We start from the raw sequence: 27,979 nt of genomic DNA on the forward strand, positions 1-27,979 counted from the left end.
TGAGGGTATAATAGTAAAAAATAAATAAATAAAATAAAGGACTAACAGGGTAGGATGGTAAACTTATTGCAATATTCCACTGTATTGCATAGATGTGTATAACATTTGAGTATTGAACAAGCCAAATACAAGTATTCCTGTACACACACACACACACACACACACACGAATCAGTATCGGAGGCTAGGCAGGATCAGAAACAGGTAAACAGGCAATAATCATACACAAAACAAGGCAAGGAAGATCAGAATGCTCGGTATGTCATGTGGGGACGATAGTTCACGTAAAACAATGCGTGCGTGGGGTATTTATGTCCGTGGGAAAACAGTCTACAAGTCACGTGAGTAATTAGTATTCCGGAGACAGTCCCCCCCATGCAGCATGGTGAGGTGGGGAGGCGTAATTCCTCTACAAGTCCGCTGTCAAAGATGTTGACGGCCGCTCCCGAGTCTAGTAACGCTGAGACAGGAAAGGTATGGTTATCATAGTGTAGTACAGCCGATAGGGCTACCTTAGAAGGCAGTTTAGCTTCCCCCACCTGAGATGTGGCAGATTTCTCTGGGCAGCGGGACACATGGTGACCTGGTTGACCGCGGTAGTAGCACAGATGTAGATCTGTCCGGCGTTGGCGTTCTCTTTCTGACACATGTGATCGCCCTAGTTGCATGGGTTCGGGTGTGTCTTCAGGGGTAGCGTGGACATCCTGGTAACGATGTGGCTGGAAACGGGAAGAGGTAGTGGCACGGTGTTGACGCCGCAGATTGCTGAGCCGGATCGTCATCCCAATAAACTGGGATAGCGTGGTGTTGGTGTCTCGGCACGCCATTTCAGACTGTAGTGCTGTGTTTAATCCCCCTCGAAATACTGCCAGAAACGCGGTGTCGTTCCACCCGGATTGGGCTGCTTGGGTACGGAACTTTATCGCATAGTCTGCTGCAATATTCGAGCCCTGGCGTAACTCCATTAGCTGGATGGAAATGTCTTTTCCCCTGGCTGGGTATTCAAAGACCTCACGGAAGTCTTTATTTGAGGGTCAGAGTCCCACACAGCTGATGCCCAGTCTAAAGCTCTACCAGTGAGGAGAGATAATATAAACGAGCACCTGGTCGTGTCATCGCGATACAGTTCAGGCTGATGTGCAAAGAAGCAAACAAAACCCTGGCAGCGATCAGCTGAGCCTTTGAATTTTTCTGGTAGCGCCATTTGTGGAATTACACTGCACAGTGCAGAAACAGGAGGAGCAGCAGTCGATACCTGGACTGGGAGTTGCTGCTGTTGTTGTTGTAGCTGCGCGTTGGTGGCTTGCAGCTCCGCCACCTGATCCTGGTATGCGCGGATCATATGGCCTTGGCGGATGATAGTATCGCGCAAATCCACTGGATTCTCGGCAGGCGAAGTATCCTGTAATGAAGCACCGGAGGCAGCAGGAGTAGAATCCATTCGCGGATTTATTAGAGTAATCACACAGGCAGGAATCGTAGTCAAAAACAAAGCGTGAGTCAAAACCAGGAAAACACTATAATGAGGAAACCAAAACTGAAAGCGCAAAACGAAATCAGATGTCAGAACAGCAAGCATGTATGACCCATACACGAGAATCAGTATCGGAGGCTAGGCAGGATCAGAAACAGGAAAACAGGCAATAATCATACACAAAACAAGGCAAGGAAGATCAGAACGCTCGGTATGTCACGTGGGGATGACACTTCGCGTAAAACAATGCGTGCGTGGGGTATTTATGTCTGTGGGAAAACCGTCCACGAGTCACGTGAGTAATTAGTATGCCAGAGACGGTTCACGTTCGTGTTGGTGTCACGAAACACCAGAGATGAGCAGATAAGGGCAGGTTTAAACCCCGGAAGGGGTACGTTTGTTGATGTTTGAGTACGGGTGGAGAAAGGAGAGAGGGGAATACTCAGCTGAGTGAAATGGAATCTGGAAGCCGGTGTTCTATCAGTTCTTCCTACTTGTCAGAATTTCCTACCGGTAGTGAAAACGTATAGTTATACCTATCGGTCTGTCCTACTTCATCAAAATTTCCTACCTGTACTTTCAAATGGACAGAACACTGCAAAACATGCAACGCACAGTTTAAACACAGGTAGCCGTTTCTGACGTCATTACCCTATCAGAATGTAGTTCCTATAGTTTAAACACAGGTAGCAGTTTCTGACGTCATTATTACCCTATCAGAATGTAGTTCCTATAGTTTAAACACAGGTAGCAGTTTCTGACGTCATTATTACCCTATCAGAATGTAGTTCCTATAGTTTAAACACAGGTAGCAGTTTCTGACGTCATTATTACCCTATCAGAATGTAGTTCCTATAGTTTAAACACAGGTAGCAGTTTCTGACGTCATTATTACCCTATCAGAATGTAGTTCCTATAGTTTAAACACAGGTAGCAGTTTCTGATAAGAAAATCTAAGACCAGAGTATATAGGCAACTTAATAAAATAGTCTTTTTCAGCATAATCACTAGTCATTATTAAAAACAATTTTAAGCACAGTAATAACTCCAGAGACTAAACTGACTTAACTGTACAAAATTTAATTTTTAAGGTTTATACACAAAAGAAATTTATTTACACACACAGTTTTCCATTATTATAATTTTTCCCCACACATTTTCCCCCACACACAAGTTGGGAGGCCTTTTCTGTATTTGGCACATTCAAAATGTGCCCACCTTCCACAGAGGTCACACTGCACCTGAAGCACAAGTCATACATCAGTAATTTACATCAATAGAAAGGGAACACTTTTACTGAAAAATATTTTGCGATAAAAAAGTGCAATTGGTACCTAACATTTGATTAATTCATCAAAGTACAGGTTGACCATTTGATGAATTACAATATTTTAATTTCAAACCTCAAGTATACATTTAAAGACATTAACATGGTTATTCAATATATCTATGTATAAAATGAATGTGTGGGAATATGATTCCTTACCATTTCAATCATGCTTTTTTCAGCATTAACTTCCAACATGGAGCACACCACACAGTAATCCTCTGCCTTCCCTATAACAATGATTAAAATTGGCTCTATTAAAATAAACAAAGCAATCCATACAAGGTTCATCCAATTATAATCCAAAATATTTAAATTTAGACTTAAGACTTGACAATCCATAGTGTGACACTCAGACTATGACTATAATTTGATTTAAAATATTTACTGATGTGAAAGTCCAGCATAGTTAGCGTTTTTGTATTCTCATTTTTTGATCAGATATTTCTGTGCACCAGGAGTGTCTCGTCTAGTACATTTTTATTTATGCTTTTTTACTTTAGTAATTTATTACTAAATGTCCCTAAACTTACCTCGATATGTCAGCAGTGCACATGCAATCTCTATTCTATCCAAGGATATAGCACTTTCGCTTGTCTTCACATCTTGAACACTGCCCTCTAAAAGACACAGTTCTGCAAACTGCAAAATTCATGTTTTAGTATAAATCTAAAAAAACAAGAACAGCCCAGTATAGGTTATCCAACACACCTTCAAAATTAGAAGTCCGCAGCTGCTCGAGTCTTGTTGTTCTTCGTGAGGGAGGGTTTGCGCTTGCCATGCTGCACTGTGCTCGTCACGACCTTGCAGCTTCAGAAAGTTTCTAGGTATCATTAAAAACATTTTTAGTTTTGACATTCAAAACATCATGCCTTCTGTGTTCAAAAGTGTGTGGGGGGGATTACCTCCAGTTTCGCAGAACTTTACGTTCATACAATGTCTCCTTTCCCAATGGATCTAAAATTAAGATGCTCTTTTTGGTCACGCAGACGATCTTTTAAAAAAAAGGCGACATCATTTAATATTACAAATATTTTGTAAGTACAGATTCAAAAAAAAAAAAAAAATTCAACAATAGATTTGAGATTACATAGTTTACCACACATACTACAAGCATCCAGTGTGCTCCAAAGTTCACAGGGCACAGCCAAATGTCCTCTAAAGGAAATTTCATCTGTGGGATGACTATTTTAATTGCATTAATTATTGACAGCACAGTTATCATCAATGTTTGCATTACTTAAATACCTTAAAGAGACATCCAAAAAGGCCAGAAAATAGTGAGTTTGACACAGCTACACACAGCAGATGTACCGGTTTCTGTTAAACAAACATCAGTAAGAATTCTGAAAAATTACAGGATCCTTTTAAAAGTACACTGACAATTTGGACTTCCTTTTGCTTATCAACAAGATGGTGTAGGTATGCATCAATAACCTGTGAAGAGAAAATGCTGAACAACCTCTTTGTACTTTAAACCACAGGTAGGCTAATTTTAGGCTCACTTACTTCATCCGACAGCCACTCTTTCCCTTGCAGCATCCGGAAAGAACTGTCAAACAGTTTATATGGTCCCACAACTGCTTCAACCTGCCCTGGTCCTTTGAAGCCCACAGCTTCAGCACTAAAGGAACATTTAGGAAAGTCAGTATTTTCCAAAAACGGGCCATTAAATATAGTTAACTCAAAAGGGCCAACGAAAAACTTCAACAGGGCCAACAGGCCAACATAAAATGAAGTGTAGATATAGAAGTGTTTCCCAATCCTGATACCTAAAAAGGCCTTAGTACAGACATTTTTGAAGCTATCAAATATGGCAGGCCAGCATTTCTAGCACCAGAAAAATCAAAAATGGGAAACACTGGAAAGGAGTAATAACAAAAACTGCATCAAGTTAACAAACAGGGAGTGGTCATACATGTACTGCTTAGCACCATGTTTGTACCAGAGTTCACATGTACATGAATTTAGAAACTTCATGAGATAGCTCATGCTTAAATCATGGGATGATCCAGCTATTAAGGAAAATATACACATTTCAAAATGTGCATGAAAACCATACAATACAGCTAACAATGTACACTGAGTTAAATGCACCCTTTGGTTCTATCCAAGTGAAAAATAGGTAACTATTTATTGTAATTGTTCAACTCCATGTTTTTAACTTGTGACCAACAGTTTAGTACTGTAAGAGGGGAAAAAAAACTTGCCAAACCACCTGGTGGACAAGGCAAATTGGTAAAAAATGACCAACAGGTCAGAAGCACAACTCTGAATACGACACCTTCACAGCTTTTCTTTAGATTTTCTGGCAGTGCACATACAGGCTTAATGGCTTCTGTCACTGCTTTTACCTCTTTGGAATCTTCAGTACTCTGTGGAGTACTTTTTGTGGCAAACACAATAAGAGATGACCCTTTTTTTTTTCTTTTTTTTTTTACTGCTGCACTGTCATCATGCTGTTTAGGATCATTTAAAGTCTGCTGAGGGCTTGTAGTGGATGCTTGACGTGATGCAGAATGTGCTGCAGATGTTTCACTGTCCATGCTTCTTTTGTACGGTTTTAAATGATTTATGTTGTATTTAGTTTTGAGGGTAGTCCCTTCCTTGTTTTGCAGTGTAACCAACTTGCCGCACACGGATTCAATTGTATATGGACCAGAGAAATCTGGTTCAATTCTCCCTCCTTTTCTTCCACGCTTTCGCATATTCAGCAGCAGAATTTCATCACCAACACCATGTGTCACATGTTGGTACTTTTTCCTGAACGTTTTTGGCATATGCTTGCTTCTGTTTTTCCTGTGACTTTTTAACATTTTCTTCAACTGTTTGTTTACGAGCCTCCACTTTCTTGTTTTTAGACTGAACAAAGTCTGAGTATGCATTCTTGAGGAAGAATTATGTTGGAAAGCTACAGTTCCAAACAATTAGAGATAGAATAACTGTGTAAATGAGGTGAAATATTTCTTCATATTCAAGTTAAATGTGAAAGACATAATTCTGACAAAGCAAGTATAAAATCTGGAAGGACTTACCGGCATGTCCATGGGAACCTCTGAAGGAAACACTGCCTCTCTACCATACATTAAAAAGAAACGGAGAGTGTTTTGTGGTTGTGTGCACCTTCGATCTGAGAGAAAAAAAGTGTTGCGTCCAGATAGGTATCCCAATCATTCTGCTGATCATTTACTAGCTTCTTGAAGGCTCTGAAATATAAATAATACCATACTATCTTTTAAAAAAATTTCATTTCATGTAAATGTGCCAGGTAACGTTATTAATTGTAAAGTTTACTGTTTAATGTTATCGTTGGTCTTTTCATCAAGGCCATTAGTTTGGGGGTAGTAAGCTGCTGTTACACTCCTTTTAATGCGAAGCAGTTCAGAAAGTGCATGGTTGATCTTAAAAAAAAAAAAAAAAAAAAAAATTGAGACTACAAAACAGCTGCAAAAATTCACTTAGAACTAATTTTTGTACTTTTAAAAAGCACTTACTTCATTAACAAATTCTCTCCCCTGATCTGACAGTATTCTTTTAGGACAGCCATGTCTCTATATAATTGAACAAAGATTTTTTGCAACTTCAGCTGCAGTTTTGGTTTTCAATGGGAAGGCCTCAACCCACTTGGAGAAATAGTCTGTGGCTGTCAGAACATACTGAAAGCCATCAGCAGTTTTTGGCAAGGGTCCAAATAAATCAATGCCCACAAGTTCCCAGACATCAGACACCTAGAAAGAAAAAAATCTATTTTATTATGTGTAATACTACATATTTATATGTTTATATATCAGCTATAACCCCACAAACACATTTACATTGAATATTAAATTATATACCAGTAACCTGGCAACAGTGCCATGGAAACCCAAGGTTCATTTCTGCCTGTGGGGACCAAAGGCCAGCCTGTCCAGTCTGATCCCACAGAAAAGTCAGTGCAGCACAATTCGTCAAATCTGATCAAGCACCCATGGAATGCACGAGCCAAAGTCCAGTCCAAGAAGACCCCACCTTTAGTTCTTGTCTATCAGGCTGAAGAGTTGTGCTCATTAGAATCAGCTGGTTTAGTTAATGAATGGAGCAAATATGTGGTGGGACTTTAACTATCTGTAGGCAGGGTGTCCAGCTCTGCACAAACACACCTAAAACTCAAGAATTCTTAAGTAAACTATGAACCTCTGTGCCACATTTCTGTACATGATCTTCAGGAAGCAAACAAGCAGGCATGAATTGAACACTTGAGTACAGCAGGCGTCCTTCTGACTCCATGCCCAGCCGGATCCAGCAGGTTTTGAAGAATTATTATTATAAATATATTATAAATATTATGAAATTAAATATTATAAACTTCTAAATACTGACTGCTGTATAGCAATTTCGTTACATAAATTACTCATTTTTAATTGTCATTTTAAAAAAAACATATCATTAAAGCTTTGTATTTCACTTTTGTTTCAATTCTTTTGGCCACTATGTGTGTATATGCATGTATGTATGTATGATGTGTGCATGGTTATCATGTTTATCAAAGCAGCATTAGATCACATGCACTTTGTGTCCTAGCACTTTTCTAACATAGTTAAGTTGTAAAAATGCATGAAAAATGTACCTGAATACACTCCAGTTTCTGATCAACAGCCAAAGGTTTCCCCAACTTTGACACTTGTCACACTGTAAGATCTGTAAGATATACAAAGTTTCTCTCATCTCTACACCACTGCAAAAAACAAACAAACCAAAAAAAACCACCAATTACCCAGTTTTCAATGTCAACCGTCATGCCAAACCAGTAAAATCTGTGAGATATGGCATTTCTTGTTTTAATGACGCCAGTGTGCCCTCCAATTGGGGAAGAATGAAATTCTTCAAAGACATTCTTCGCTTCCTCTCTGGTTTTAATCACTCGTCTGCTCCCAGACCAGAGTTCTCCATCTATATGGCAATTTTAACAGCTTTAGGAAATATGTTAACATTATACCAGATTTTTATTATAAAAATTACCAACCCATTATTTTGAATTTGGAGGCAAATCTCCTCAGGTTTTGTGTCTGTGACTTGTCATATCCTTCTGGGTATGACTGTGAAGAAAGATAATTGTATACTTCCTCCCACTTCTTTTCCATAGCTGGAAACATACAGATTCAATATTAAAAATAAAATAAAAAATACAAATAATATATTAACAATCCCCTTCATTCGGTGTAACACGTATTATGAATACAAGTAACAGGAAAATGTAAATAACACTTTAAGAAACCACTTTAAATATTAAACACAAACCTCTGCTTTGCCTAAACCACAGTTTGCTCTACCTTATGAGAATATCCTAAATATCATAAAATCCTGCACACGTAACCGTTGGTTTATTTTAATAGTGTAAATTAGACAATCCTACTTGAATAATAAAATGAAGAATAAAAAAAAGAGTGCGGTTTAATGAAGCCTAACTATTTTGAAACAAAGGTTCACAAAACTTATAATTTGCATGACAGCAAGTACGTAAAAAAAAAAACAATTTTCTGCTCAGTGACCTTAGCCTGAGAGTCTGCCATTTTCATAGGCAGGAAAACTAATTAGCTAGTAAATCATGTGTATAATGACTGATGTATGCTACTTTGCATAAGACATAACTAGCTAGCGGACGTTTCACGTGGCAATATAAACAAGTGTATAATGAGAAGTCGGGACAACTAGCATTACTACTTTGGATTATGACAAGTATAGACAATCGTTACTGTCAACTAATAAAAGTTACCAAGTGTATAAGAACATTATTGTCAGTGCGTATTTTTATAATGCTCACATTTTGTAATTTATCTTAATTGTAAAAATGATAAAAAAAAAAAAAAAAATGAATACTTACCGTCAATGCACAAGTCGACTGTTAAATATTGACACGCAAATGAAATATAACGTCGAATAAAACCACACAAACTAGGAAAATGATCAATCAATCCACAAGCCTCTAACAGAGGTAGGACAGATTTATGGGCGGGGCGCTAAGAGGGCAAAACATGACGTATTTTTGGGTAGGAAATAATGATGAGTAGGATGAATTGATAGAACACCGGAGCGGGATGGAGATGGAAATGCCGTGCACGGAGATGAGTGGAATTAGAGAGAGCAGCAACCGAGGTGAGAAGGGGAAGATGGCAGTTGGGGCGCAATCATAGGAATACGGGTGCAAACGAAGCATATAGTCGGTTTCTCAAACGAGACCAGATGGGGAGGAAGTGGAGAGAGTGCTCTTAAATAGAGGAGTGGAGGTAAGAAACTAATGAGGTGCAGGTGAAGTCAATCAGTACTCGGGTGAGTGAGTGCGCTGGTGAGGGGTTGGGTCCGGCGTGCCTGTGACAGTTGGGATGTTACAGAATGACATTATTTTTCCCATTTAGTTTAACATGTAATGCAGTAGAACATCCGAGAAATAATTCATTACCTGTTATTACTTATAAAAGCTATAGATGTGGTTCCTTCATCAGTCTCTCTCCTTTCTCAGTCTTGAAGCTAATAAATAGAAAATACTGCAGTTACATCACAGAGAAACCTTCTGAACTCAAGACATTCCCTGAGGTAGAAAACTTAAGAAACAGCTTTATCTCCGGTGTAGGCAAACTGCTTTTTGTACTGTCTTCCTTCGTAAATTTTTGGTGTTATAAAATTCTCTACACAAAAGCTCATCAGTTTATCGTTATCTATACACTAAAAATGTTTTCATTGTGCCTTTGTTTTTAAAAAAAGTTATGCTAGTCTGAGATGAGCTTCATAGCAGCACTTACACTCAGATTTCAAGAGAAAATTTTCCACAATGCCAGAACTTTATCAACAACTGTCTTTGTTTAAAATGTCACAAACTCGTCCTCTGGTGATCGTCATGTCATGTTATGAAATATAAGACCGCTGATCAATAAAAGCAATAAAACAATAAAAGAATTCTGTTCCAATGTGTTATTTTTCCGTGCAACAGCAAAACTGAGCCCAAAGTCAGTTCTGGGGATGCCCCTGGACACAATACAGCAGGTGGGAGAAAGTAAGATAGTAGCTAAGCTATCATCCTTGCTGGAGAATAACTCTCACCCCCTGTATGACATGGTTACATCTCTGAGCAGCTCCTTCAGTGACAGACTACAGTTACATCCTAAATGTCTGAAGGAGCAATACAGAAGGTCTTTTCTCCCTACTGCTATTAGACTTTACAATCAGAGCTGCTCTCAGGAAACCAGGTGTCATAATACACATTATTAGTACTGATTTTTTTATACTGATTTTTATACTGTTATAACTGTGAAATAACCTGTCATCATAATACACATTGTTGTGTATGATATTTCTCACTGTGCAGTTACAATAATTAAAATTCTGTGCAATAACAACAATTTAAGATGTGCAATTTAATTGTCCCTGTTAATACTAATGTCTATCCAGCCTTGCTTGCTCTGTTAACTTTGTTAGCGTATTGTTTGTAGCTAGTTGTGCTAGCCTGTGGGAAAACCTTACAAGTGCTTTTGTTCTACTAGCTCACATGGTTTTGAGAACAGATAAGAATGTGCGCACCTACATTTCACCACATAGGTATGCCAGCTGTTTAGATAGCTGTGCCACCCCCTGTATTTTTGGATTAGCTTAAACCAGTGTAGTTATGTAGTGTTGTTGTTAGATAGATTAGCGGCTAAAAATACAGCCCAGGGTAGTCTTCAGTTTTCTTATGTTCTTTTCTTTGGCACTGCCCACGTTCTCTTACCTCACTGAGTCTAGACCCTTGTTTGATTTTTTCTTTTGTGTCTGATGTCTGGTTGTTGTTACCATGTTTTACAATAAAAAATAAATTCCATCTTTCCTTTTCCAATCTATTTTCCATCCCCACTACACTCCCGCACCAACCCCGGTTATTGTTCCTGCACCCCCCCTAGACACAAGCCTAGTGTGGGAACGTAACATGATGCTCAAAACAGTTATATTCTATGCATATTTCACCAGAGTGAGATGTTCTGTCACCTTGAAAAGTTTGTGGTGAAGACTCTCCAGCTCTCTGTTCTTCTACTCCATCTGTCTGCTGAAATCTTCCTGCATCTTTGTTTTTGAGGCCTTTTTCCAGAGTTCAGGCAGGATGATCTTCATAAACTCCATTCTGATCTCTCCTTCATACACCTTCCTGATCTGCTCCATCTCCTGTTTGTGCATCTCTTTCATCTCTCTACTCTCCCACTCTCTCTTTTCTTTTAGTTTCTTCATCTCTTCTGCAATTTCTGTCCTTCGTACAACCTCTCGTTTCAGCTGTCTGTAAAGATCTTTCTTTTTCTCTTCATCCTTCTTCATCCTTTCATCTTTCTCTCCAGTTCAGTTGTTCGGTCATTAAGTTGTCTGATGTCTCCTTCATGTTCCTGGATCACTCCCTCTAGCTTTCTCAGAGAGTCCTGTACCTTCTTTAGTTTTTCTTTTAATTCCATCTCCTCTCTCTTCCTTTTCTCTTCTCTTTTGCTCTCTTTGCTCTCCTATGCACACTAGCCTGTTCTTTTCTGTCAGTTTACCTTAACTTACTTAACTTTAACTTAAAACTAAGTTTTTACTTCATGCATCACATATCAGGCCCTAGTTTCACCACATCTGTGCTTGACTGTCATTCAAATTCAGCTTAAAAATTTTATTCATCACATATGAAATCATACACAGTACGACATGTAGTGAAATGCTTTTCACGACTGTCCTACATTTTGGAAGAAAGAAAAAAGAGTAAAATTAAAGTGTGTGGACATGAAAAATATAGGGATATAGGTAAAAAATATATACAGAAAAATAGGAAAAATAAAAACTAACATGCTAGAAATTAAAGACATAATAAAATATGAAAAAACAATAGTATATAAATATGTATATAATATAATAAATATAAACAATAAATAATAATAATATAATATAATATGATATAAAATAATATATAAATAGATAATATATGTATAAACATCTATAATATATAGAAAAATACAATATATACATTTATATAGATATAAAAAGACAAATATAAATGTTATGACATATGTAAGCGCATATGTAAGATAAATTTGGCGTTTTCCTCACTTGTTTTAGCTATTATCAGCCACTAGAATGGTTCTTTTTTTTATACACAGCCACCTTATGGGCCAACATATTCTTCTTCTATCCTATGCTCAAGGCACACTCTGTTCCTAGCTCTCTAGTTAGCGAGGACATATATGCAGGCCATGCTGACCGACCTTTCTGACCTGCTTTCCTTTCTCGACTGTATCGAATGGACATTAGATGTGGTCATTATATATACTATTTTAAGCTACTTCTCATTATATGGTTTACTTTTGCCATAGCTGATAACTCAAAATTATATTGTCTAAGCACAGATTAAGAGAAGTGAGATTAAAATATATAAATCAAAATAAGTAAAGATTAATATTAACTCTGGGTTATGGATTAGATTTCATTGAGTAAATTTAAGAATTAAAGTGATCTTTTGATTTAATGATAAAAGTAGATTAGAATTAGATTTATGAAAAGGAGTACAATTTTCCAAAAGATTTCAACAGTTTCCAGTTCTTTCACCACACTCTCCAGTTGTCTCTCTTTGTCCTTCAAATGTATCTGATTCTTTTCTAACATCATATTTGTTTTTCTCAATTCTTCTTCTATCTCTCTGAGCTCTTTCTCCGTCTCTTCCAGTGTCTCGTCTTTCATCTGCAGTGTTTTTGTATTTTCTGTCAGAAGTCTGTCTTTCTCCTGAAGCTGTTTGTCTCTTTCCATTAGCTGTGTCTCTCTCTCAGTTAGAAGACTCTCTTTCTCTTCAAGCTCTTTGTTTTTTTCTGTTAACTCAGTTTTCTGTCGCTCCACTACGATCATCATCTCCTGTAGTTGTCTCTGATTGTCCTGCCACTCCTGTCCCAGTGTCTCCAGTTGTCTCTCTGTGTCCTTCAACTGTGTCTGATTCTTTTCTAACATCACCTTTGTTTCTCTCAATTCTTCTTCTATCTCTCTGAGCTGTTTCTCCTTCTCCTCCAGTTTGTTGTCCTTCTCCTGCAGTGTTTGTGTATTTTCTGTTAGAAGTCTGTCTTTCTCCTGAAGCTGTTCATCTCTTTCTATTAGTTTGTTTTTACTGGTTTCCAGTTCTTTCACCACACTCTCCAGTTGTCTCTCTTTGTCTTTCAACTGTGTTTGATTCTTTTCTAATGTTATATTTGTTTCTATTAATTCTTTGTCTATCTCTCTGAGCTGTTTCTCCTTCTCCTCCAGTTTCTTGTCCTTCTTCTGAAGTGTTTGTGTATTTTCTGTCAGCAGTTTGTTCAGATTCTCTAGTTGTGTGTTTTTCTCCTCCATGTGTCTCTGACTGTCTTCTAAATCCTTCATTGTTTTGTCCAGTTCAGCTCTTGTCTGTTTGAGCAGTGTCTCCTTCTCTTCCAGTGTCTCATCTTTCATCTGCAGTGTTTTTGTATTTTCTGTCAGAAGTCTGTCTTTCTCCTGAAGCTGTTTGTCTCTTTCCATTAGCTGTGTCTCTCTCTCAGTTAGAAGACTCTCTTTCTCTACAAGCTCTTTGTTTTTTTCTGTTAACTCAGTTTTCTGTCGCTCCACTACGATCATCATCTCCTGTAGTTGTCTCTGCTTGTCCTGCAGTTCCTGTCCCAGTGTCTCCAGTTGATTTGTACTGGTTTCCAGCTCTTTATCTGTGTTCTTCAGCTGTGTTTCTTTCTCCCTCAGCAGTTTGTTCAGATTCTCTAGTTGTGTGTTTTTCTCCTCCATGTGTCTCTGACTGTCTTCTAATTCCTTCATTGTTTTGTCCAGTTCAGCTCTTGTCTGTTTGAGCAGTGTCTCCTTCTCTTCCAGTGTCTCATCTTTCATCTGCAGTCTTTGTGTATTTTCTGTCAGAAGTCTGTCTTTCTCCTGAAGCTGTTCATCTCTTTCTATTAGTTTGTTTTTACTGGTTTCCAGTTCTTTCACCACACTCTCCAGTTGTCTCTCTTTGTCTTTCAACTGTGTTTGATTCTTTTCTAATGTTATATTTGTTTCTATTAATTCTTTGTCTATCTCTCTGAGCTGTTTCTCCTTCTCCTCCAGTTTCTTGTCCTTCTTCTGAAGTGTTTGTGTATTTTCTGTCAGCAGTTTGTTCAGATTCTCTAGTTGTGTGTTTTTCTCCTCCATGTGTCTCTGACTGTCTTCTAAATCCTTCATTGTTGTGTCCAGTTCAGCTCTTGTCTGTTTGAGCAGTGTCTCCTTCTCTTCCAGTGTCTCATCTTTCATCTGCAGTGTTTTTGTATTTTCTGTCAGAAGTCTGTCTTTCTCCTGAAGCTGTTTGTCTCTTTCCATTAGCTGTGTCTCTCTCTCAGTTAGAAGACTCTCTTTCTCTACAAGCTCTTTGTTTTCTTCTGTTAAATCAGTTTTCTGTTGCTCCACTACGATCATCATCTCCTGTAGTTGTCTCTGCTTGTCCTGCAGTTCCTGTCCCAGTGTCTCCAGTTGATTTGTACTGGTTTCCAGTTCTTTATCTGTGTTCTTCAGCTGTGTTTCTTTCTCCCTCAGCAGTTTGTTCAGATTCTCCAGTTCTGAGATTTTCTCCTTCATCTGTTCAGTGGCATTTTTAAGTTGTTTATTTGTTTCCATTAACACTGCATCTCTCTCAGAAAGAGTCTTCTCATTAGTCTCTAAACTTTCTTTGAGAATCTTCAGCTCTTCATTTTTCTTATTTATTTCTTCATCCTTCTCCACAAGTCTGTTCTCCATTTCCTCCACTTGTATTTGTATCTTCTGTATCTGTGTGTCTTTCAGTTTCAGTTGTTGATCTCTCTCCTGTAGAGCTCTTTCTCTCTCCTGTAGAGCTCTTTCTCTCTCCTGCATGTGTCTCTGACTGTCTTCTAAATCCTTCATTGTTTTGTCCAGTTCAGCTCTTGTCTGTTTGAGCAGTGTCTCCTTCTCTTCCAGTGTCTCATCTTTCATCTGCAGTGTTTTTGTTTTTTCTGCTAAATCAGTTTTCTGTTGCTCCACTACAATCATCATCTCCTGTAGTTGTCTCTGCTTGTCCTGAAGTTCCTGTCCCAGTGTCTCCAGTTGATTTTTACTGGTTTCCAGCTCTTTATCTGTGTTCTTCAGCTGTGTTTCTTTATTCTCTAATTGTCTTCTAGTCCCCTCCAGTTCTTTAAAAAATTGAACAGGACAGTGAGCTGAATGATTCATGTGGTCATAACCAGTGATCAGCTACAGAAACAGTGCTTGTTATGACTAAAGCCAAAATGACTATTTATAATTATTTACCATGAAAACTGAAGAGAGTAATGAGTTTAATAAGGAGAAATATTTACTCTTTTATTTCAGTAACATTACTGATGTATTTTAAACTCTTCTGCATTATAACATTTTAACATTTTATAGACTCAACTGTAGTTTATATCCGAGTTTGTTTCTTAAAATAAACTTTAAAATAAAGTGTTCTATAAAGTGTAAATTCTATCTTGAATGGAGAATGTGACAAGCTGTGAATTTCAGACTACATTCTTACACTAAAAAAAATCCTAATTTTACAGAAAACAACTTTTTTACAGTAGTTTTCTGTTATTTAAAATGATACTCAAAACTATTATAATATTCAAAAAAATTCTAGTACAATTACCAATATTATCTGTAAATAAACAAATTGACTGTAATTTTAAGGATTATACCATTACTGAAGAATTACAGTAATTCTCTCTCTCTCTTTTTTTTTTTTTTTTTTTCTTCAAAGAATTGACTATTATTTTAACAGTATTTTTTCATAATCTTAAATTACATACCAATTTAGGTAAAATGACAATAAATTGTAATTAAACAAGTAGCTTATTATATTAAATGTTTATGTCCATAATAAAATTTTAACAATTTTTCCCCTTCATTTTACAGTAAAACTTATTTGTATGTGTATTTCTACATTATTGCATCAAACAATGCATGTTTTTTTTTAAAAGACTGCACTGCTCTCCAGACTGAAACTTCTAGGCATGTTGTTCCTCTGGCCACACCTATTTAGTGATGTCACAATAAGTAAATGCATATGGACACCAATGAATCTGACAAAAGTAAAATAAGTATAGGCAATGTCAGAAAAAAACAGTGCACTGAATATTTCAGGATGCAGTTAAGCTGTAACTTATCTTATAAAAGAGATTTTTTCAGTGTAAGCTCTAAATATAGTTCAATCCAAAACTACTGTTTAATGTAAAACAAGTAGCATTAGTTGCTACGCTTTTTTTGGCTAAAGGTTGCAGGCTTGCCTACCCACTGTCACTCAGGTGGGTTAAATAAAGGAGACATGTCTTTTAATGTCTGTGTGTGTCATTCTTTGCCTGAGAAGTCGGGATATTAAAGGAAAGAGGCTGTGTTTGAATGTGTGGTTGCTGTGACTGTTACGATTTCAATTCATGCAGAGAACTGCTGACAAAAAAGATCTAATAATTGCTCTTCTTTATAGCTAGCCCAGAAACCTGCCATTTTAGGATAATTGGCTAAGCACGCGCAGCACCTCGCGGTCTCGCCTCATCGTCATGGCAACGGTTGGTGACCAGGTCAGATTAGGTCTGAGCAGTGGTGACCGGTCAAGTTAGCCAGAGAAGAATGCTACTTTAACACGTTCACAATAACTGTATATTAATAACGAAATAAAATCATTTAGTCGTACTATTCCTCCGTTAGTCATATAAACTGTATTTTGCTCATTTGTGTGCGTGGGGGGCCGGACACACAAGTATGTATGTGGTTGCGTAAAGTTTTGAAAAGCATGTGACTTGAGGCAGAATTCTAATTGGCTTGTTTTAAAGTTTCCGTGGGGTGCAGAACTCTCTGCCCTGGGCCCTCCCACTTTTGTTGTTAGCGAATCAATATTGTTTTTATATCATTTGGCCTCATGTGATTGGACCATTCTCAACGAGTCTCATTACCCCTCAGCAGATGGTCAGTTAACGGACAGGTACTGATTAATGTGGAAGCAAGCGAAATATCTCGAGATGAAAGAGAATTCTATCTTAACAAAAGAGATTTTATCTTTACAAAAATACCCATTCACAAGGAGTTCAGATGAAGAAAAGAAAAGAATCAAGAAGCTTGGAGCAGATCGACCCAATTTACAAATTCAGCAGCAGTCAAGTGATCAGGCAACTTTATATTTTTTAGCACCAACTGCACTGCGTCCGAGTTTGTTGGAAAATCATATCACACTGCTCAGGCATTCCCTGACCAACGCCAAATGAACATGTTCAGTCAGGTGAAAAAACACTTTGACCTGCCGCGACAGGGGTAACAACACACTGGTCCAACAAACTCCGACAAACTTGTTTGTTGACATTCATCTGTGTGACTGTGAGACTTTCAGTCTCAATAAGAATGTGTTTTTTCATGGAGCTAGTTAGTAAACTTGCAGGTCCATGTCTGTTAACATTGATATTAATATTGGTGTGTGTGTGTGTGTGTGTGTGTTTGCCCCCATGACCCAGAAGCTGTGGGGAAAGAGGGTCTCCTGATACACGATCTTCAGAGTCAGTGAGTATTCATTCCATGCTAATATTAAGTCAGTAAATGGGCAGTGTGCACAATAGTGGTCATATTATTGACCGTTAGTCAGCATGTTCCTTTTGTATGTTTTCTATAAATTGACAGTTGCCTTTATGTGGGAGGAAATGCATGTAAATATGTGTTTTTTGCAAAATCTGCACAAAGGCACCACTTTAAAAATATAGTTCACCCCAAAATGAATTCTCATTCGTGAAACAAGACAGATAGATTTCTAGATTTATGTTTAGTTTTCTATTACAGGTATGATTGTATGTCCATCAGTTTACACTGTAATGATGCCTGCAGACTGGTACTTTACCACAAATCTGTCTGCTGTAAAGTGTGTGTGTTACAGATTTTTCATTTAACTGCACAAATATTTATAGTAAGTGGAGATATTTACAGTAAATTTACACTAAGTCCTGGAGTGATGCTAAATTTGACCCAAACCTGTTGATGCAAGTGTAACTTCCTGTTTGTTACTGAGTATTTTTATATTACATTTTGTACCACTGAAAGCTGCTAAATAATCTTTTTTTTTTCTTTCAGATCAAGCATTTGAAAAAATAATTATTCATGGGGAGAAGAGACACCCAACGGAGAGACAAGTCCATCACAAGTAAGTATATATTGCAGTGTATATGAAAGAGAAGAATAAAAATAAACATTTTAGTTCATTTTAAAGGGTTTGTTCACAAAAAAAGGGGCAAAAAATATATAATTTACTCTTGCTCATACCATCCCAAATGGAAATGACTTACTTCCTTCTGGTGTACAGAAAGATTTTCAGAAAAGTAATCCATCTTTGTACGTCTCTATAATACAACAGACCCCAGAATGGTGATTCTTCAAAAACTATATACAGCCATCATGACACTAATCCATGCAACTCCAGTGAATGATTCAGTGGTCTGAAGCAAACAAATAGGTGTTAAAAATGTATTGATTGTGGTGGTCAAAACAATAAATCCACCATTAAGATGCTGTAGATGTAAGTTGCTTCTTGTAACAGATACTGTATTGGTTGCAAGTCATACTGGTGTCCAATGTGATGTGTAAGAGATGATGAGCAGACATGCAGGACAGGCAAACTCGCATCAAATTTTTCAAATTCCTCAAAATTCCAAAAGGATTTAAAAAGAAACTCCTGGATATAATGTTATTCAATAAATAGCAAATTAATGAGGGGTAGATCAAGTAAAATAGAAACTGTGAAGCGGGTACTGTTTTGGTTCTGGATCCAAAATTCTTGGCTTTTATGACATGTCAGAAGGATCTAATAACATTTAATCACCTTCACTCTCAATACGTACAGTGCTCTTTGTTCACATAGCAGAATATCTCATGTCAAATGTTGTTGAAGACAAATTAAATTAAAGAATTTAAAGGACTTCTCAGTGAATCACAGTATGTCCTTTTTTCTCTCCAACCAAGATCCTACTGATGATGAGGATTGTTCTTTAACTGCTGTAACTGTCACTTCTGGAGCAGAGCCATTGAGCTTTTGTTGTATGTTATGATGTTACTTATTAATGCACTTAGTTTTATAGGGATAATATAGTTAGAGAGATAATTTGAGAGATATAGAGAGAGAGTTAGAGAGATAATTCCCGAAATGAAGAGTCTGTCTTCATTTACTCACCCTCATGTCATTTCAAAATTGTAAGACTTTTGTTCATCTTCAGAAAAAACTGAAGGTATTATTATTTATATCTGGGAGATTTCTGTGCCTTCATTCAGTCTATGCAACTACCATTTTGTCATTTCTAAAAATTCATAAAGAGATCGTAAAACAAATCCTAATTTTCTGAAGAGACTCAGTCGCTTTATATGATGAACAGATTGAAGAGAAGCTTTTGTTCACCTATTTGCATTGATCAATGCACACATCAGTTATGGCAAATGGAAGCTCCAGCATGCTTGCTTGAATTGTGGGAACCAATGCGGTTCATTCTCGCGTGTTCCACAGCATGTTAGAGCTTCACTGAGAGTTAGTGAGGTTTGTTCAAGCAGGTACGATTGAGCATCTGTTCATGTCTGCTGAATTAATGTAAATATGCAAATAAAAGCCTAAATTAAATCTGTTCATCATATAAAGCGATTAAAATTCTTCAGGAAATTTGGACTAAACCTCTTAATATAGAGTAGTTTTACAGTCTCATTGTAAAAGTTGTAGAAGGGACAGAAAATCTTCATGTGTGTTATGAAGACGAACAAAAGTCTTACATGTATGAAATGACATGAGGGTGAGTAAATGACTCTTGATGATTCTTCTTTTTTGGGTGAATTAACCCTTTTAATGACAAAGTAATATTTATCCACACAATTTATCAGAGCTACACAGTCCCCAGGAGTAGAATATTGTGGAAAACAATACAAAATGAATTGAAAAAACAAGCTAAAAAGCAGCAAACAGCACCAATTGTTCCTTTCTCCACTCGTTTCAAAGGTTAAATCATGATTTCATGGCTGTAACCGTAATAACTTGAAAAAATGCCATTTGTAGTTTTTCAGTTCATCCTGGGGGCTCTTGAAGATGTATATCTTCTACATGCATCAGTTTTGTATTACCCAATTGTATTTTGTATCACAGATATCCTAAAGCTTATATTTTATGATAATTTATTTTATTTAATCAGTACAGTGAATAATAAATGTTTAATGTGACATTGGTACTGTCATTTTTAAACTGAATTTATTTGTCTTTAAAAATTAAACTGTTAAATTTACAATTTTGAGCATGTCTTGACATTTTATTGAAGATGTTGGTTCTTAATAATAAAGGAAAAATTAATAAAATAACAGTGTTTCTCTTCAAACCATTTAATGCTGTCACTTTTTTGAAGGAGGTAGATCAATTTAATAATAAAGGAAAAATCCATAAAATTACAGTGTTTTTCTTTAAAATATTTAATAAACATTTATGTAAAATTATTATTACTTTATTTGAATTAATGTATTTTACTTTAATTTTACGGTTTTTGTTTGGCCGCCGCTGCTGCCAGTGATTTATTTATTTTTTACAACATTTTTTTATAGTGTACTGGAGATCTCATTATTGAACACTTCAGACTGTAAAAATGAACAGGAGTGTTTACTTTTGTATCTCCTTCCATACTCACCAGTCAGTAGAGCAGATTCCTCCATTTTCTTTCTCTCATCTTCTGTCCATTCTCTGTCACTCTGTGGAAGTGAATAAAACAGTGTGAAGGTTTTATACATGACTCCATACTGTATGTAAATAAAGTGTTAAATAAACATGAAGTGTTTCTCTGTTCAGATCACTGTGTGTGTGTGTGTGTGTGTGTGTGTGTGATATAACAGTACACACTGAGGTGATTGAGGCTGATTTAAACTGATATTGTATTCAGTAACACACTGAGTTTGAATGCAGCTGAAGAACACAATCACTAAACAGTAAACTGAACCTTACAGGAGGGAGAAAAAATCCTCTCCAGGAGAATCAAGATGTTTGGGTTCATTTCTGTTGTGGTGACGTCACACAATATCACAATAAAGTCATGTTCTTATGCATCAACATCAACTGATCCAGACATTTACATCTGATTGTGTTTAATGTTATTTTTATGTTCATTAGCTGACTTTTATATTTTCATGATCGTCAGTCAGCTCTGATCAAATCACACAACAGAGTTCACAGAAACTATGAGCTATATATATATAAGATTGTTTTTTTTTCCCAAAATGACTGACAGCTTGTTTTGTTTACAGTTTCTTTTGGGTTGCCATTAATGTTGCCTCAAAGGTTTTAAGAAAAGAGTTTTAATGTAAATTTATTTTGTTCCTGTTGTAGGATGTCTGCACCGATCATCAAGTTAAACTGAACACGTGTTAAACCTTTTCTGTTTCACTTTAAATGGAATTTAAGACAAAGTTTGCAGATGGACTTCAATGTGGTGAAGATAATCATATTTCTTACATTTATTTATATCTTTTATTTTATTTAAATTTCCACAAACTGTTTACAGTTCTAGTAATAATAATTATATAATAACAACAGTAATAACAGCAAATTGATAAAAGTATAAATAACAGATCAACAACTGTATTTCTAGAACAATTAAATGTGATTTTTTTAATCCACAATAAACCATCACTGGGAGCGGTTACCATGGTAACTCATTTACCCCTCACTGAGCACTGGTCTAATTCTAACATAATTTAAGATTTTTTATGCTGCTATCATCAGTAAGACATTAATGAATTTATTATATTTTATAATAGTTTACTCACCTGATAAACCCAGACGTCTTTATATAGAGGAGGATGTGGAAAAAAAGCAAAGTAAGATTCGAAATTATTAAAAACTCATTGTAATTTTCAGTATTTCTGTATTTTATCCTATAGTATTAGCTATAAACATTCTGTAACTGTTCCTAAAAGTCTGTTTTTATCCTGTACTGTATTGTTTCTCTCCTCTTTCTGCTGATTAAAAAATCTCTTCAGGATCTTTCAGTATGAATGCAGTAAGAAACAAATTGACCAGATCACTTGCTTCCATTCTGTTATAATCTCTTTCATGCAGCATTATCCAGTGTGACTCTCTAACTCACATCTCTCTCTGTAGTTCTACACACTACAGTAATGTTAGCCAGTCTCAGTTTCAGCACAGTCTAATCTATTTCATCTGTACAATAAATATATTATTCATGCAGCATCAAGACATCACTAGCAGAGAAAAGGGATTTATACTCACCGTCCTCATCATCCTGTGAAAGTAAATAAAACAGTGTGAAGATTTTATGCATGATTACAAATGTGAATTGTTCCATGTGAAAATGTGAAAGTAACTGTTACTCTGGTTAAAACACAGCTGATGTGTGTCTTAATAAAAAAGAGGAAAACTAGACAACAATCAGTCATCACACACAGTAAATCTGTACCATGTAGCATTGTGCTAATATACCGCTAGTTACCCTTAAGGAAGAGAAATATCTTGTGATTTATTGGAAAATACTATTTTCTGATCTATGCATGTCTTTACCAATATACAGTATGTCAGTATTTGTGTATTTCCCCCTGTGTATTTTAAATATATAGTGAAATATTCTGTAATATATCTATGTTTTATTGTAGTAGATAAAGGAATATACAGAATATCAGATTCCCACTTCCTTTAATTAAAAACACAGACATTTATCAATGTAAAAACTGCACAGATTACAGAATGATGTGTTTTCTGCTGCTTCATCTATATATTGGTTACGACAGCATGTGATATGTCGCAGTAGATTTGGGAAGATGCGTGATCTTGTTATGTTTTTCTCTCTTTCACTCCCAAATCCCTCTCTCCTATGAAGGAAGTTTTAGAAATGAAGTGAAGGACTTCTGTTCTCAGTTCAGTCAGGTTGTCTTTATTCTGTGTGCATTAACACGCCTTACTACTGTTAGCTTAAAGAGACTAAACGCTAGGCTGAGTCGACTCTTCAATGCTTTTTCAGAATATGGTGTGATTGTTACACAGAGAGACTGATGACAATTATTCTGTCTACAAGCACTGAAAACTGTTAAAGCTGTGATTTTTGTTTATTATGTAAGATTCTGAAGAAGCAGAGCTGGGCATTTTACTGCCCTGGGTCATATCTGGCCCTTTGGTTGTCTCTGTCCGGCCCACGTGAAATCAATCACAGATCAACTGATAAGGCTATTGGAATAGGCCAGAATTCCCATAGGTTGTGTAAATGAATTGCTTCTTTCAGAAAGTACATAAAATAAAATGTTCTCAGACATACATGTTTAAAAAGCTAATAGAATTATCTTTCAAATGGTGAGGGTCGTGATTCAATAAATTATTCACAGCCAAAAATATAATTTGATAAATGTGCTGAGCTCTGCTTTTTTACAGATGAAGTAACCGGCTTGTTCACAGATGTGGTTTTGAAGGGTTGCGTATTTTCCATTCAAAATGTGCAAACTGTTTGTTGATTTATGCAAATCTAAATTATTCAGAGCAATCAGAGAAAAGAATAAGCTTCGAATGCTGTTTGTCGCTTCTTCCTACGCCAAAAATAAACTTTCAGTATAATTATTCAACGTTGACTTCAAATATATCAAAAACCATTCAGAGTTTAAATAAGTGACATATATCATTAAAAACTGCAAACTTTCCTTTTTAAAAAGATGAAATTCTGTGCATTTTAATGGAGAAATGTTGATCACACACAAGTTCAAAGATCAATTTCACGCATTTTCCTTCGCATCAAGTGACACTGGAGATTCTGCCATGTTTGTTATTCAGCGATAATTATTAAATGTAGCTATATTGTTAAATGTATTGCATTATGTCTAAAAAATAACACTAAAAAAATGTAAAAATTAGCAGCTGCTGTGAGTCTATGTACGTGACCCAGTACACTTTGACACTTTTGACCACTTTATTACGAATGAAACCATTGTTTCAACTTTAAATATTATATCTTTGTATTATTATAGATTAAGAGTCTAAAGAGTAGTTCTGTTTATTGTTCTGAAGGTAACAGTAAAGATCTAAGGTTAGTAAGGTGAAGATGTTCTGCAATGTAAAGGTGATGAGATATTTACATGTTAAAACAATGCAACTTTAATAGTGTTGGGTGTGTGCTTAACTCTTGTTGTTTGTTATTTTATTGCTATGCACATTACAAAAATATCAAAATATCACAGAAAATAAATTAAAAACAAATTGTGTATTTCATTCAGCATCAGTTATATAGGTATATCTTAACTGCATGCAGTCATACATAAAGAATAATAGCAGAAATGGAATGAAAGTGAGAAATACATAAGACTTCCAGATTTCATGTTTTATCTCCAACAATAAGTTTTTTTAAAGAAAATCTATAAAAATCGCTGAAAATGGTTCTGCAACACGCCGGTTCCTTATAAGCCTTTTATATCAGTTCAAATCTGAGGGGAAAATGTTGGACTTTTGACGCGGATGCCGGATAAAGTGACTGAAATGAATCCTGAACAGAAAGTGGAATTTTGACATTTATACATTTTATATTCTCATATCCACATCATTCCACCAGACTACAGTTCACTTGTTCAAGCTCAAGAACTGAAAAATATCACAAGTACTTTTTTCCCTTTAAATTAATTGTTGACCTTTAACATACAACATACACATTTTTAAGTTAAAAAGTGTTACATTAAAAATAAAATGAAACAGAGATGTAATTGTCTACTTTTTAATTAAGTCTTATTATGAATTTTGTACAATTTTTTTATTTCTATATTTGACCTACTCCATATTTTCATAGCCTTATTGTAACATGTAGTCTAACCAGTAGCTGCTAATCACAACCATAACATTTACTGCTATTTATAACGCTATTTTTTTTTACATAAAAAAATTATATTGAGCAACATTGAGTTCAGTCTATTGGTTCAGCCCTCAACAACAGTCCCAGTTCCTCATGTGACCCCTAAGGGAAATTAATTACCCACCCTTGTGATGGAGTCTGTCAGTGGTGTGTGTTATATACTGTGTGTTTGTTGTGTCTGTTACTCGACATGGTAAACGTCTCTGTCTACATTATTGCACTGCAGTGAGGTTACACACAGGTGCATTGTGGGAAAGAGGCTGACTGATGGAAGTGGAATCTCACTTACTGATCAGACTCCTTCACGTAAACATGATCTGAAAATGCTTTTTATGGTTCTGTTTGATTCCTGGATTAAAATGTAATATATGTGATAAGTTTATAAAATATCAGCCTTTACCATTAGTGTGAAGTCGAGTTATTTACTTACCCCTGGGAGAGGGATCATGAAAAACAACAGAGAGAAATGTAATGTTAGATAAAATACAATGAGAAAAACTTATGATTTACAGTCAGAACAGCTGATAAACAATCTTCACTCTGTGCTTTCAAAAATGTTCAGCTATAATTGTGTGTCTGTGTGTTAATATGTCTATTGAATAACGACTCTGAGGTCATGCTGGTGGATTTTTGTTCTGTGTCTCAGATCTCTACAGTCTGTCACTGATGTTTATGTTTAACCGTCATACATTAGTGATGCCCTAAACGACTGGTAACAGATCAGCATCAGCCAATAATCACATTCAATAACTCAATTGGTAGTCATTAAACTTGGCCGATCTTGTTTTTTTATTTTTTTTATTTATTTTATTATCATTATTTATCACTGTCATATACTGGACAACGGTTATAATTACACTTTTTGAGTAGCAAAAAACTACTTTATTTATATTTAGCTTATTTATTTGATTCTCTGTTAGAACAATAATATATATAACTAGAATGTTGCATTTCCAGAAGAAAATGTGAGTGTGATTGTGAATATGTTGCTTAATCTATTGCAAGAAATTCTGAAATAATACATAAATACAACCCCGAGCGGGTCTCCTGTATGGGAGGCGGGCGCTCTACCAAAGTGCCAGAAGCAAGCGACGGTTGTTTGCGAGTTAAATTCTTATAGCATGGGAAGTGGGCACTCTAACAAATACGCTAAACTGCAGACGTCACACACACACACACACACACACACACACACACACACACACACACACACACACAGTAGCGCTCCGAAGTTCGTGAAAAACACATTTAACAATCCATCTAAAATAAACTATAATACTTATCAGCATGAAAAGTAATAGCACACTTAAGCAGCATTTTAGCGTTGGAACCATGTTTCTAGCGATTACCGTTAGGACTGGTAATGTTTTACATGCTTGTTTACGACAAAAACCGAGAAAAAATCTCCGAGAAAAACCGAACTGTGCGCGATCTCCTTAAATGCCCGTGCGGAAACCAGGAAGTGAAGTCCGTAACAAATGCATTTAAAATTAATATAAAATAAACTACAATACTTATCAGCATGAAAAGTAATAGCACACTTAAGAAACACATGATGAACATTTTAGCACTGGAACCATATTTTTAGTTATTACCGTTTAGGACTAGTAGCGCGCCCAGGAACCGGAATAATAATAATAAATAGTGACGATAACGAGTGCGATTGCTTATGCAATCTCACTAATTACTGTAAATAATATAAACAATACAATCAACATATGTGGCACTACTTAAAAAATAGGTTAAGTTCATAAACTAAAATAGGTTACATAGTTATATAAAGCTTAAGTTCGGGATCGGTATCGGCTGATCACGATAACAAAAAACAGTAGTCGGTATCGGCTGGAAAAAATGGAGGATCCCTATTATACATGGTGGATTTTCACTGTGGATAAAATATTGGAGTTTCTTTGCTCATTAATGTGACTGTCACAGTGTCTGAGCACAAGGTAAAAGAACAAAACCTCTCACTTTCAACAAGAGCTAATCTTTGTTCCTAGCATAAGTTGGTTAGCTCACACTGTCACTGATTCTGCAGCAGTCTGATCACCGATGTGGCGGTGTAACTCATTCTGACTGCACTCATTTACACACATCACACAGTTTACAGAACAAACTAGCAGCCCAGTATTACCTAGCTTATTGTATTGCTTTGCTTCTCACTGCTATACATTCAGCTTTTTAGCTCTCAGTATCAGTGTGTAGGTCAGATTTCTGTGTCTGTACAACACTAAATGATAAACTAGACAACAGCATGATGAATGTTCTGCCAGAGATCACAGTCTGTTGTGTTCACTACACTATGCTCATGATGCTCATATATCTATGTGCTATTGCACTCTGAACACACAGCACAGTCTAATCTATTTCATCTGTACAATAAATATATTATTCATGCAGCATCAAGACATCACTAGCAGAGAAAAGGGATTTATACTCACATGTCCACTGTGAAAGTAAATAAAACAGTGTGAAGATTTTATGCATGATTACAAATGTGAATTGTTCCATGTGAAAATGTGAAAGTAACTGTTACTCTGGTTAAAACACAGCTGATGTGTGTCTTAATAAAAAAGAGGAAAACTAGACAACAATCAGTCATCACACACAGCAAATCTGTATCATGTAGCATTGTGCTAATATACCGCTAGTTACCCTTAAGGAAGAGAAATATCTTGTGATTCATTGGAAAATACTATTTTCTGATCCCTGCATGTCTTTACCAATATACAGTATGTCAGTATTTGTGTATTTCTCCCTGTGTATTTTAAATATATAGTGAAATATTCTGTAATATATCTATGTGTTATTGTAGTAGATAAAGGAATATACAGAATATCAGATTCCCACTTCCTTTAATTAAAAACACAGACATTTATCAATGTAAAAACTGAACAGATTACAGAATGATGTGTTTTCTGCTGCGTCTATATATTGGTTACGACAGCATGTGATATGTCGCAGTAGATTTGGGAAGATGCGTGATCTTGTTATGTTTTTCTCTCTTTTACTCCCAAATCCCTCTCTCCTATGAAGGAAGTTTTAGAAATGAAGTGAAGGACTTCTGTTCTCAGTTCAGTCAGGTTGTCTTTATTCTGTGTGCATTAACACGCCTTACTACTGTTAGCTTAAAGAGACTAAACGCTAGGCCGAGTCGACTCTTCAATGCTTTTTCAGAATATGGTGTGATTGTTACACAGAGAGACTGATGACAATTATTCTGTCTACAAGCACTGAAAACTGTTAAAGCTGTGATTTATGTTTATTGTGTAAGATTGTGATGGAGTCTGTCAGTGGTGTGTGGTATATACTGTGTGTTTGTTGTGTC

General features: G+C 36.1%; 2 protein-coding genes across 7 annotated transcripts in view; both read right to left on the reverse strand.

Annotated features, from left to right (window-relative positions):
* The window catches only part of LOC131348237 (trichohyalin-like), a 166,381-nt gene that overhangs the window by 58,581 nt on the left and 79,821 nt on the right, over positions 1-27,979 (reverse strand). The window contains exons 1-4 of one of the 6 annotated variants that reach the window (XM_058383013.1): positions 22,044-27,960; positions 21,581-21,597; positions 20,449-20,509; positions 11,829-14,943 (exon numbers count right to left, since the gene is read on the reverse strand). The exons of 3 other annotated variants lie outside the window; for them this stretch is intronic. In XM_058383013.1, the coding sequence (XP_058238996.1) occupies positions 12,284-14,943; positions 20,449-20,509; positions 21,581-21,597; positions 22,044-22,119 (2,814 nt within the window). In that variant the 5' untranslated portion in view covers positions 22,120-27,960 and the 3' untranslated portion in view covers positions 11,829-12,283. 2 more of the 6 variants (XM_058383011.1, XM_058383014.1) reach the window with 2 other exon arrangements.
* Positions 2,419-11,599, reverse strand: LOC131348300 (uncharacterized). Its single transcript, XM_058383121.1, has 15 exons — positions 10,793-11,599; positions 9,237-9,304; positions 7,803-9,145; positions 7,554-7,729; positions 7,407-7,477; positions 6,295-6,528; positions 6,095-6,201; positions 5,836-6,006; positions 4,310-4,424; positions 4,049-4,120; positions 3,706-3,794; positions 3,512-3,623; positions 3,334-3,442; positions 2,960-3,030; positions 2,419-2,714 (listed from the first exon to the last, which is right to left on the reverse strand). Exons 8-15 carry the CDS (start codon positions 5,880-5,882, stop codon positions 2,610-2,612), a joined length of 720 nt encoding a protein of 239 aa, XP_058239104.1. The 5' UTR covers positions 5,883-6,006; positions 6,095-6,201; positions 6,295-6,528; positions 7,407-7,477; positions 7,554-7,729; positions 7,803-9,145; positions 9,237-9,304; positions 10,793-11,599; the 3' UTR covers positions 2,419-2,609.

The sequence above is a fragment of the Hemibagrus wyckioides genome, linkage group LG28 (genome assembly GCF_019097595.1).
Source record: "Hemibagrus wyckioides isolate EC202008001 linkage group LG28, SWU_Hwy_1.0, whole genome shotgun sequence".
Classification (NCBI taxonomy): Eukaryota; Metazoa; Chordata; class Actinopteri; order Siluriformes; family Bagridae; genus Hemibagrus; species Hemibagrus wyckioides.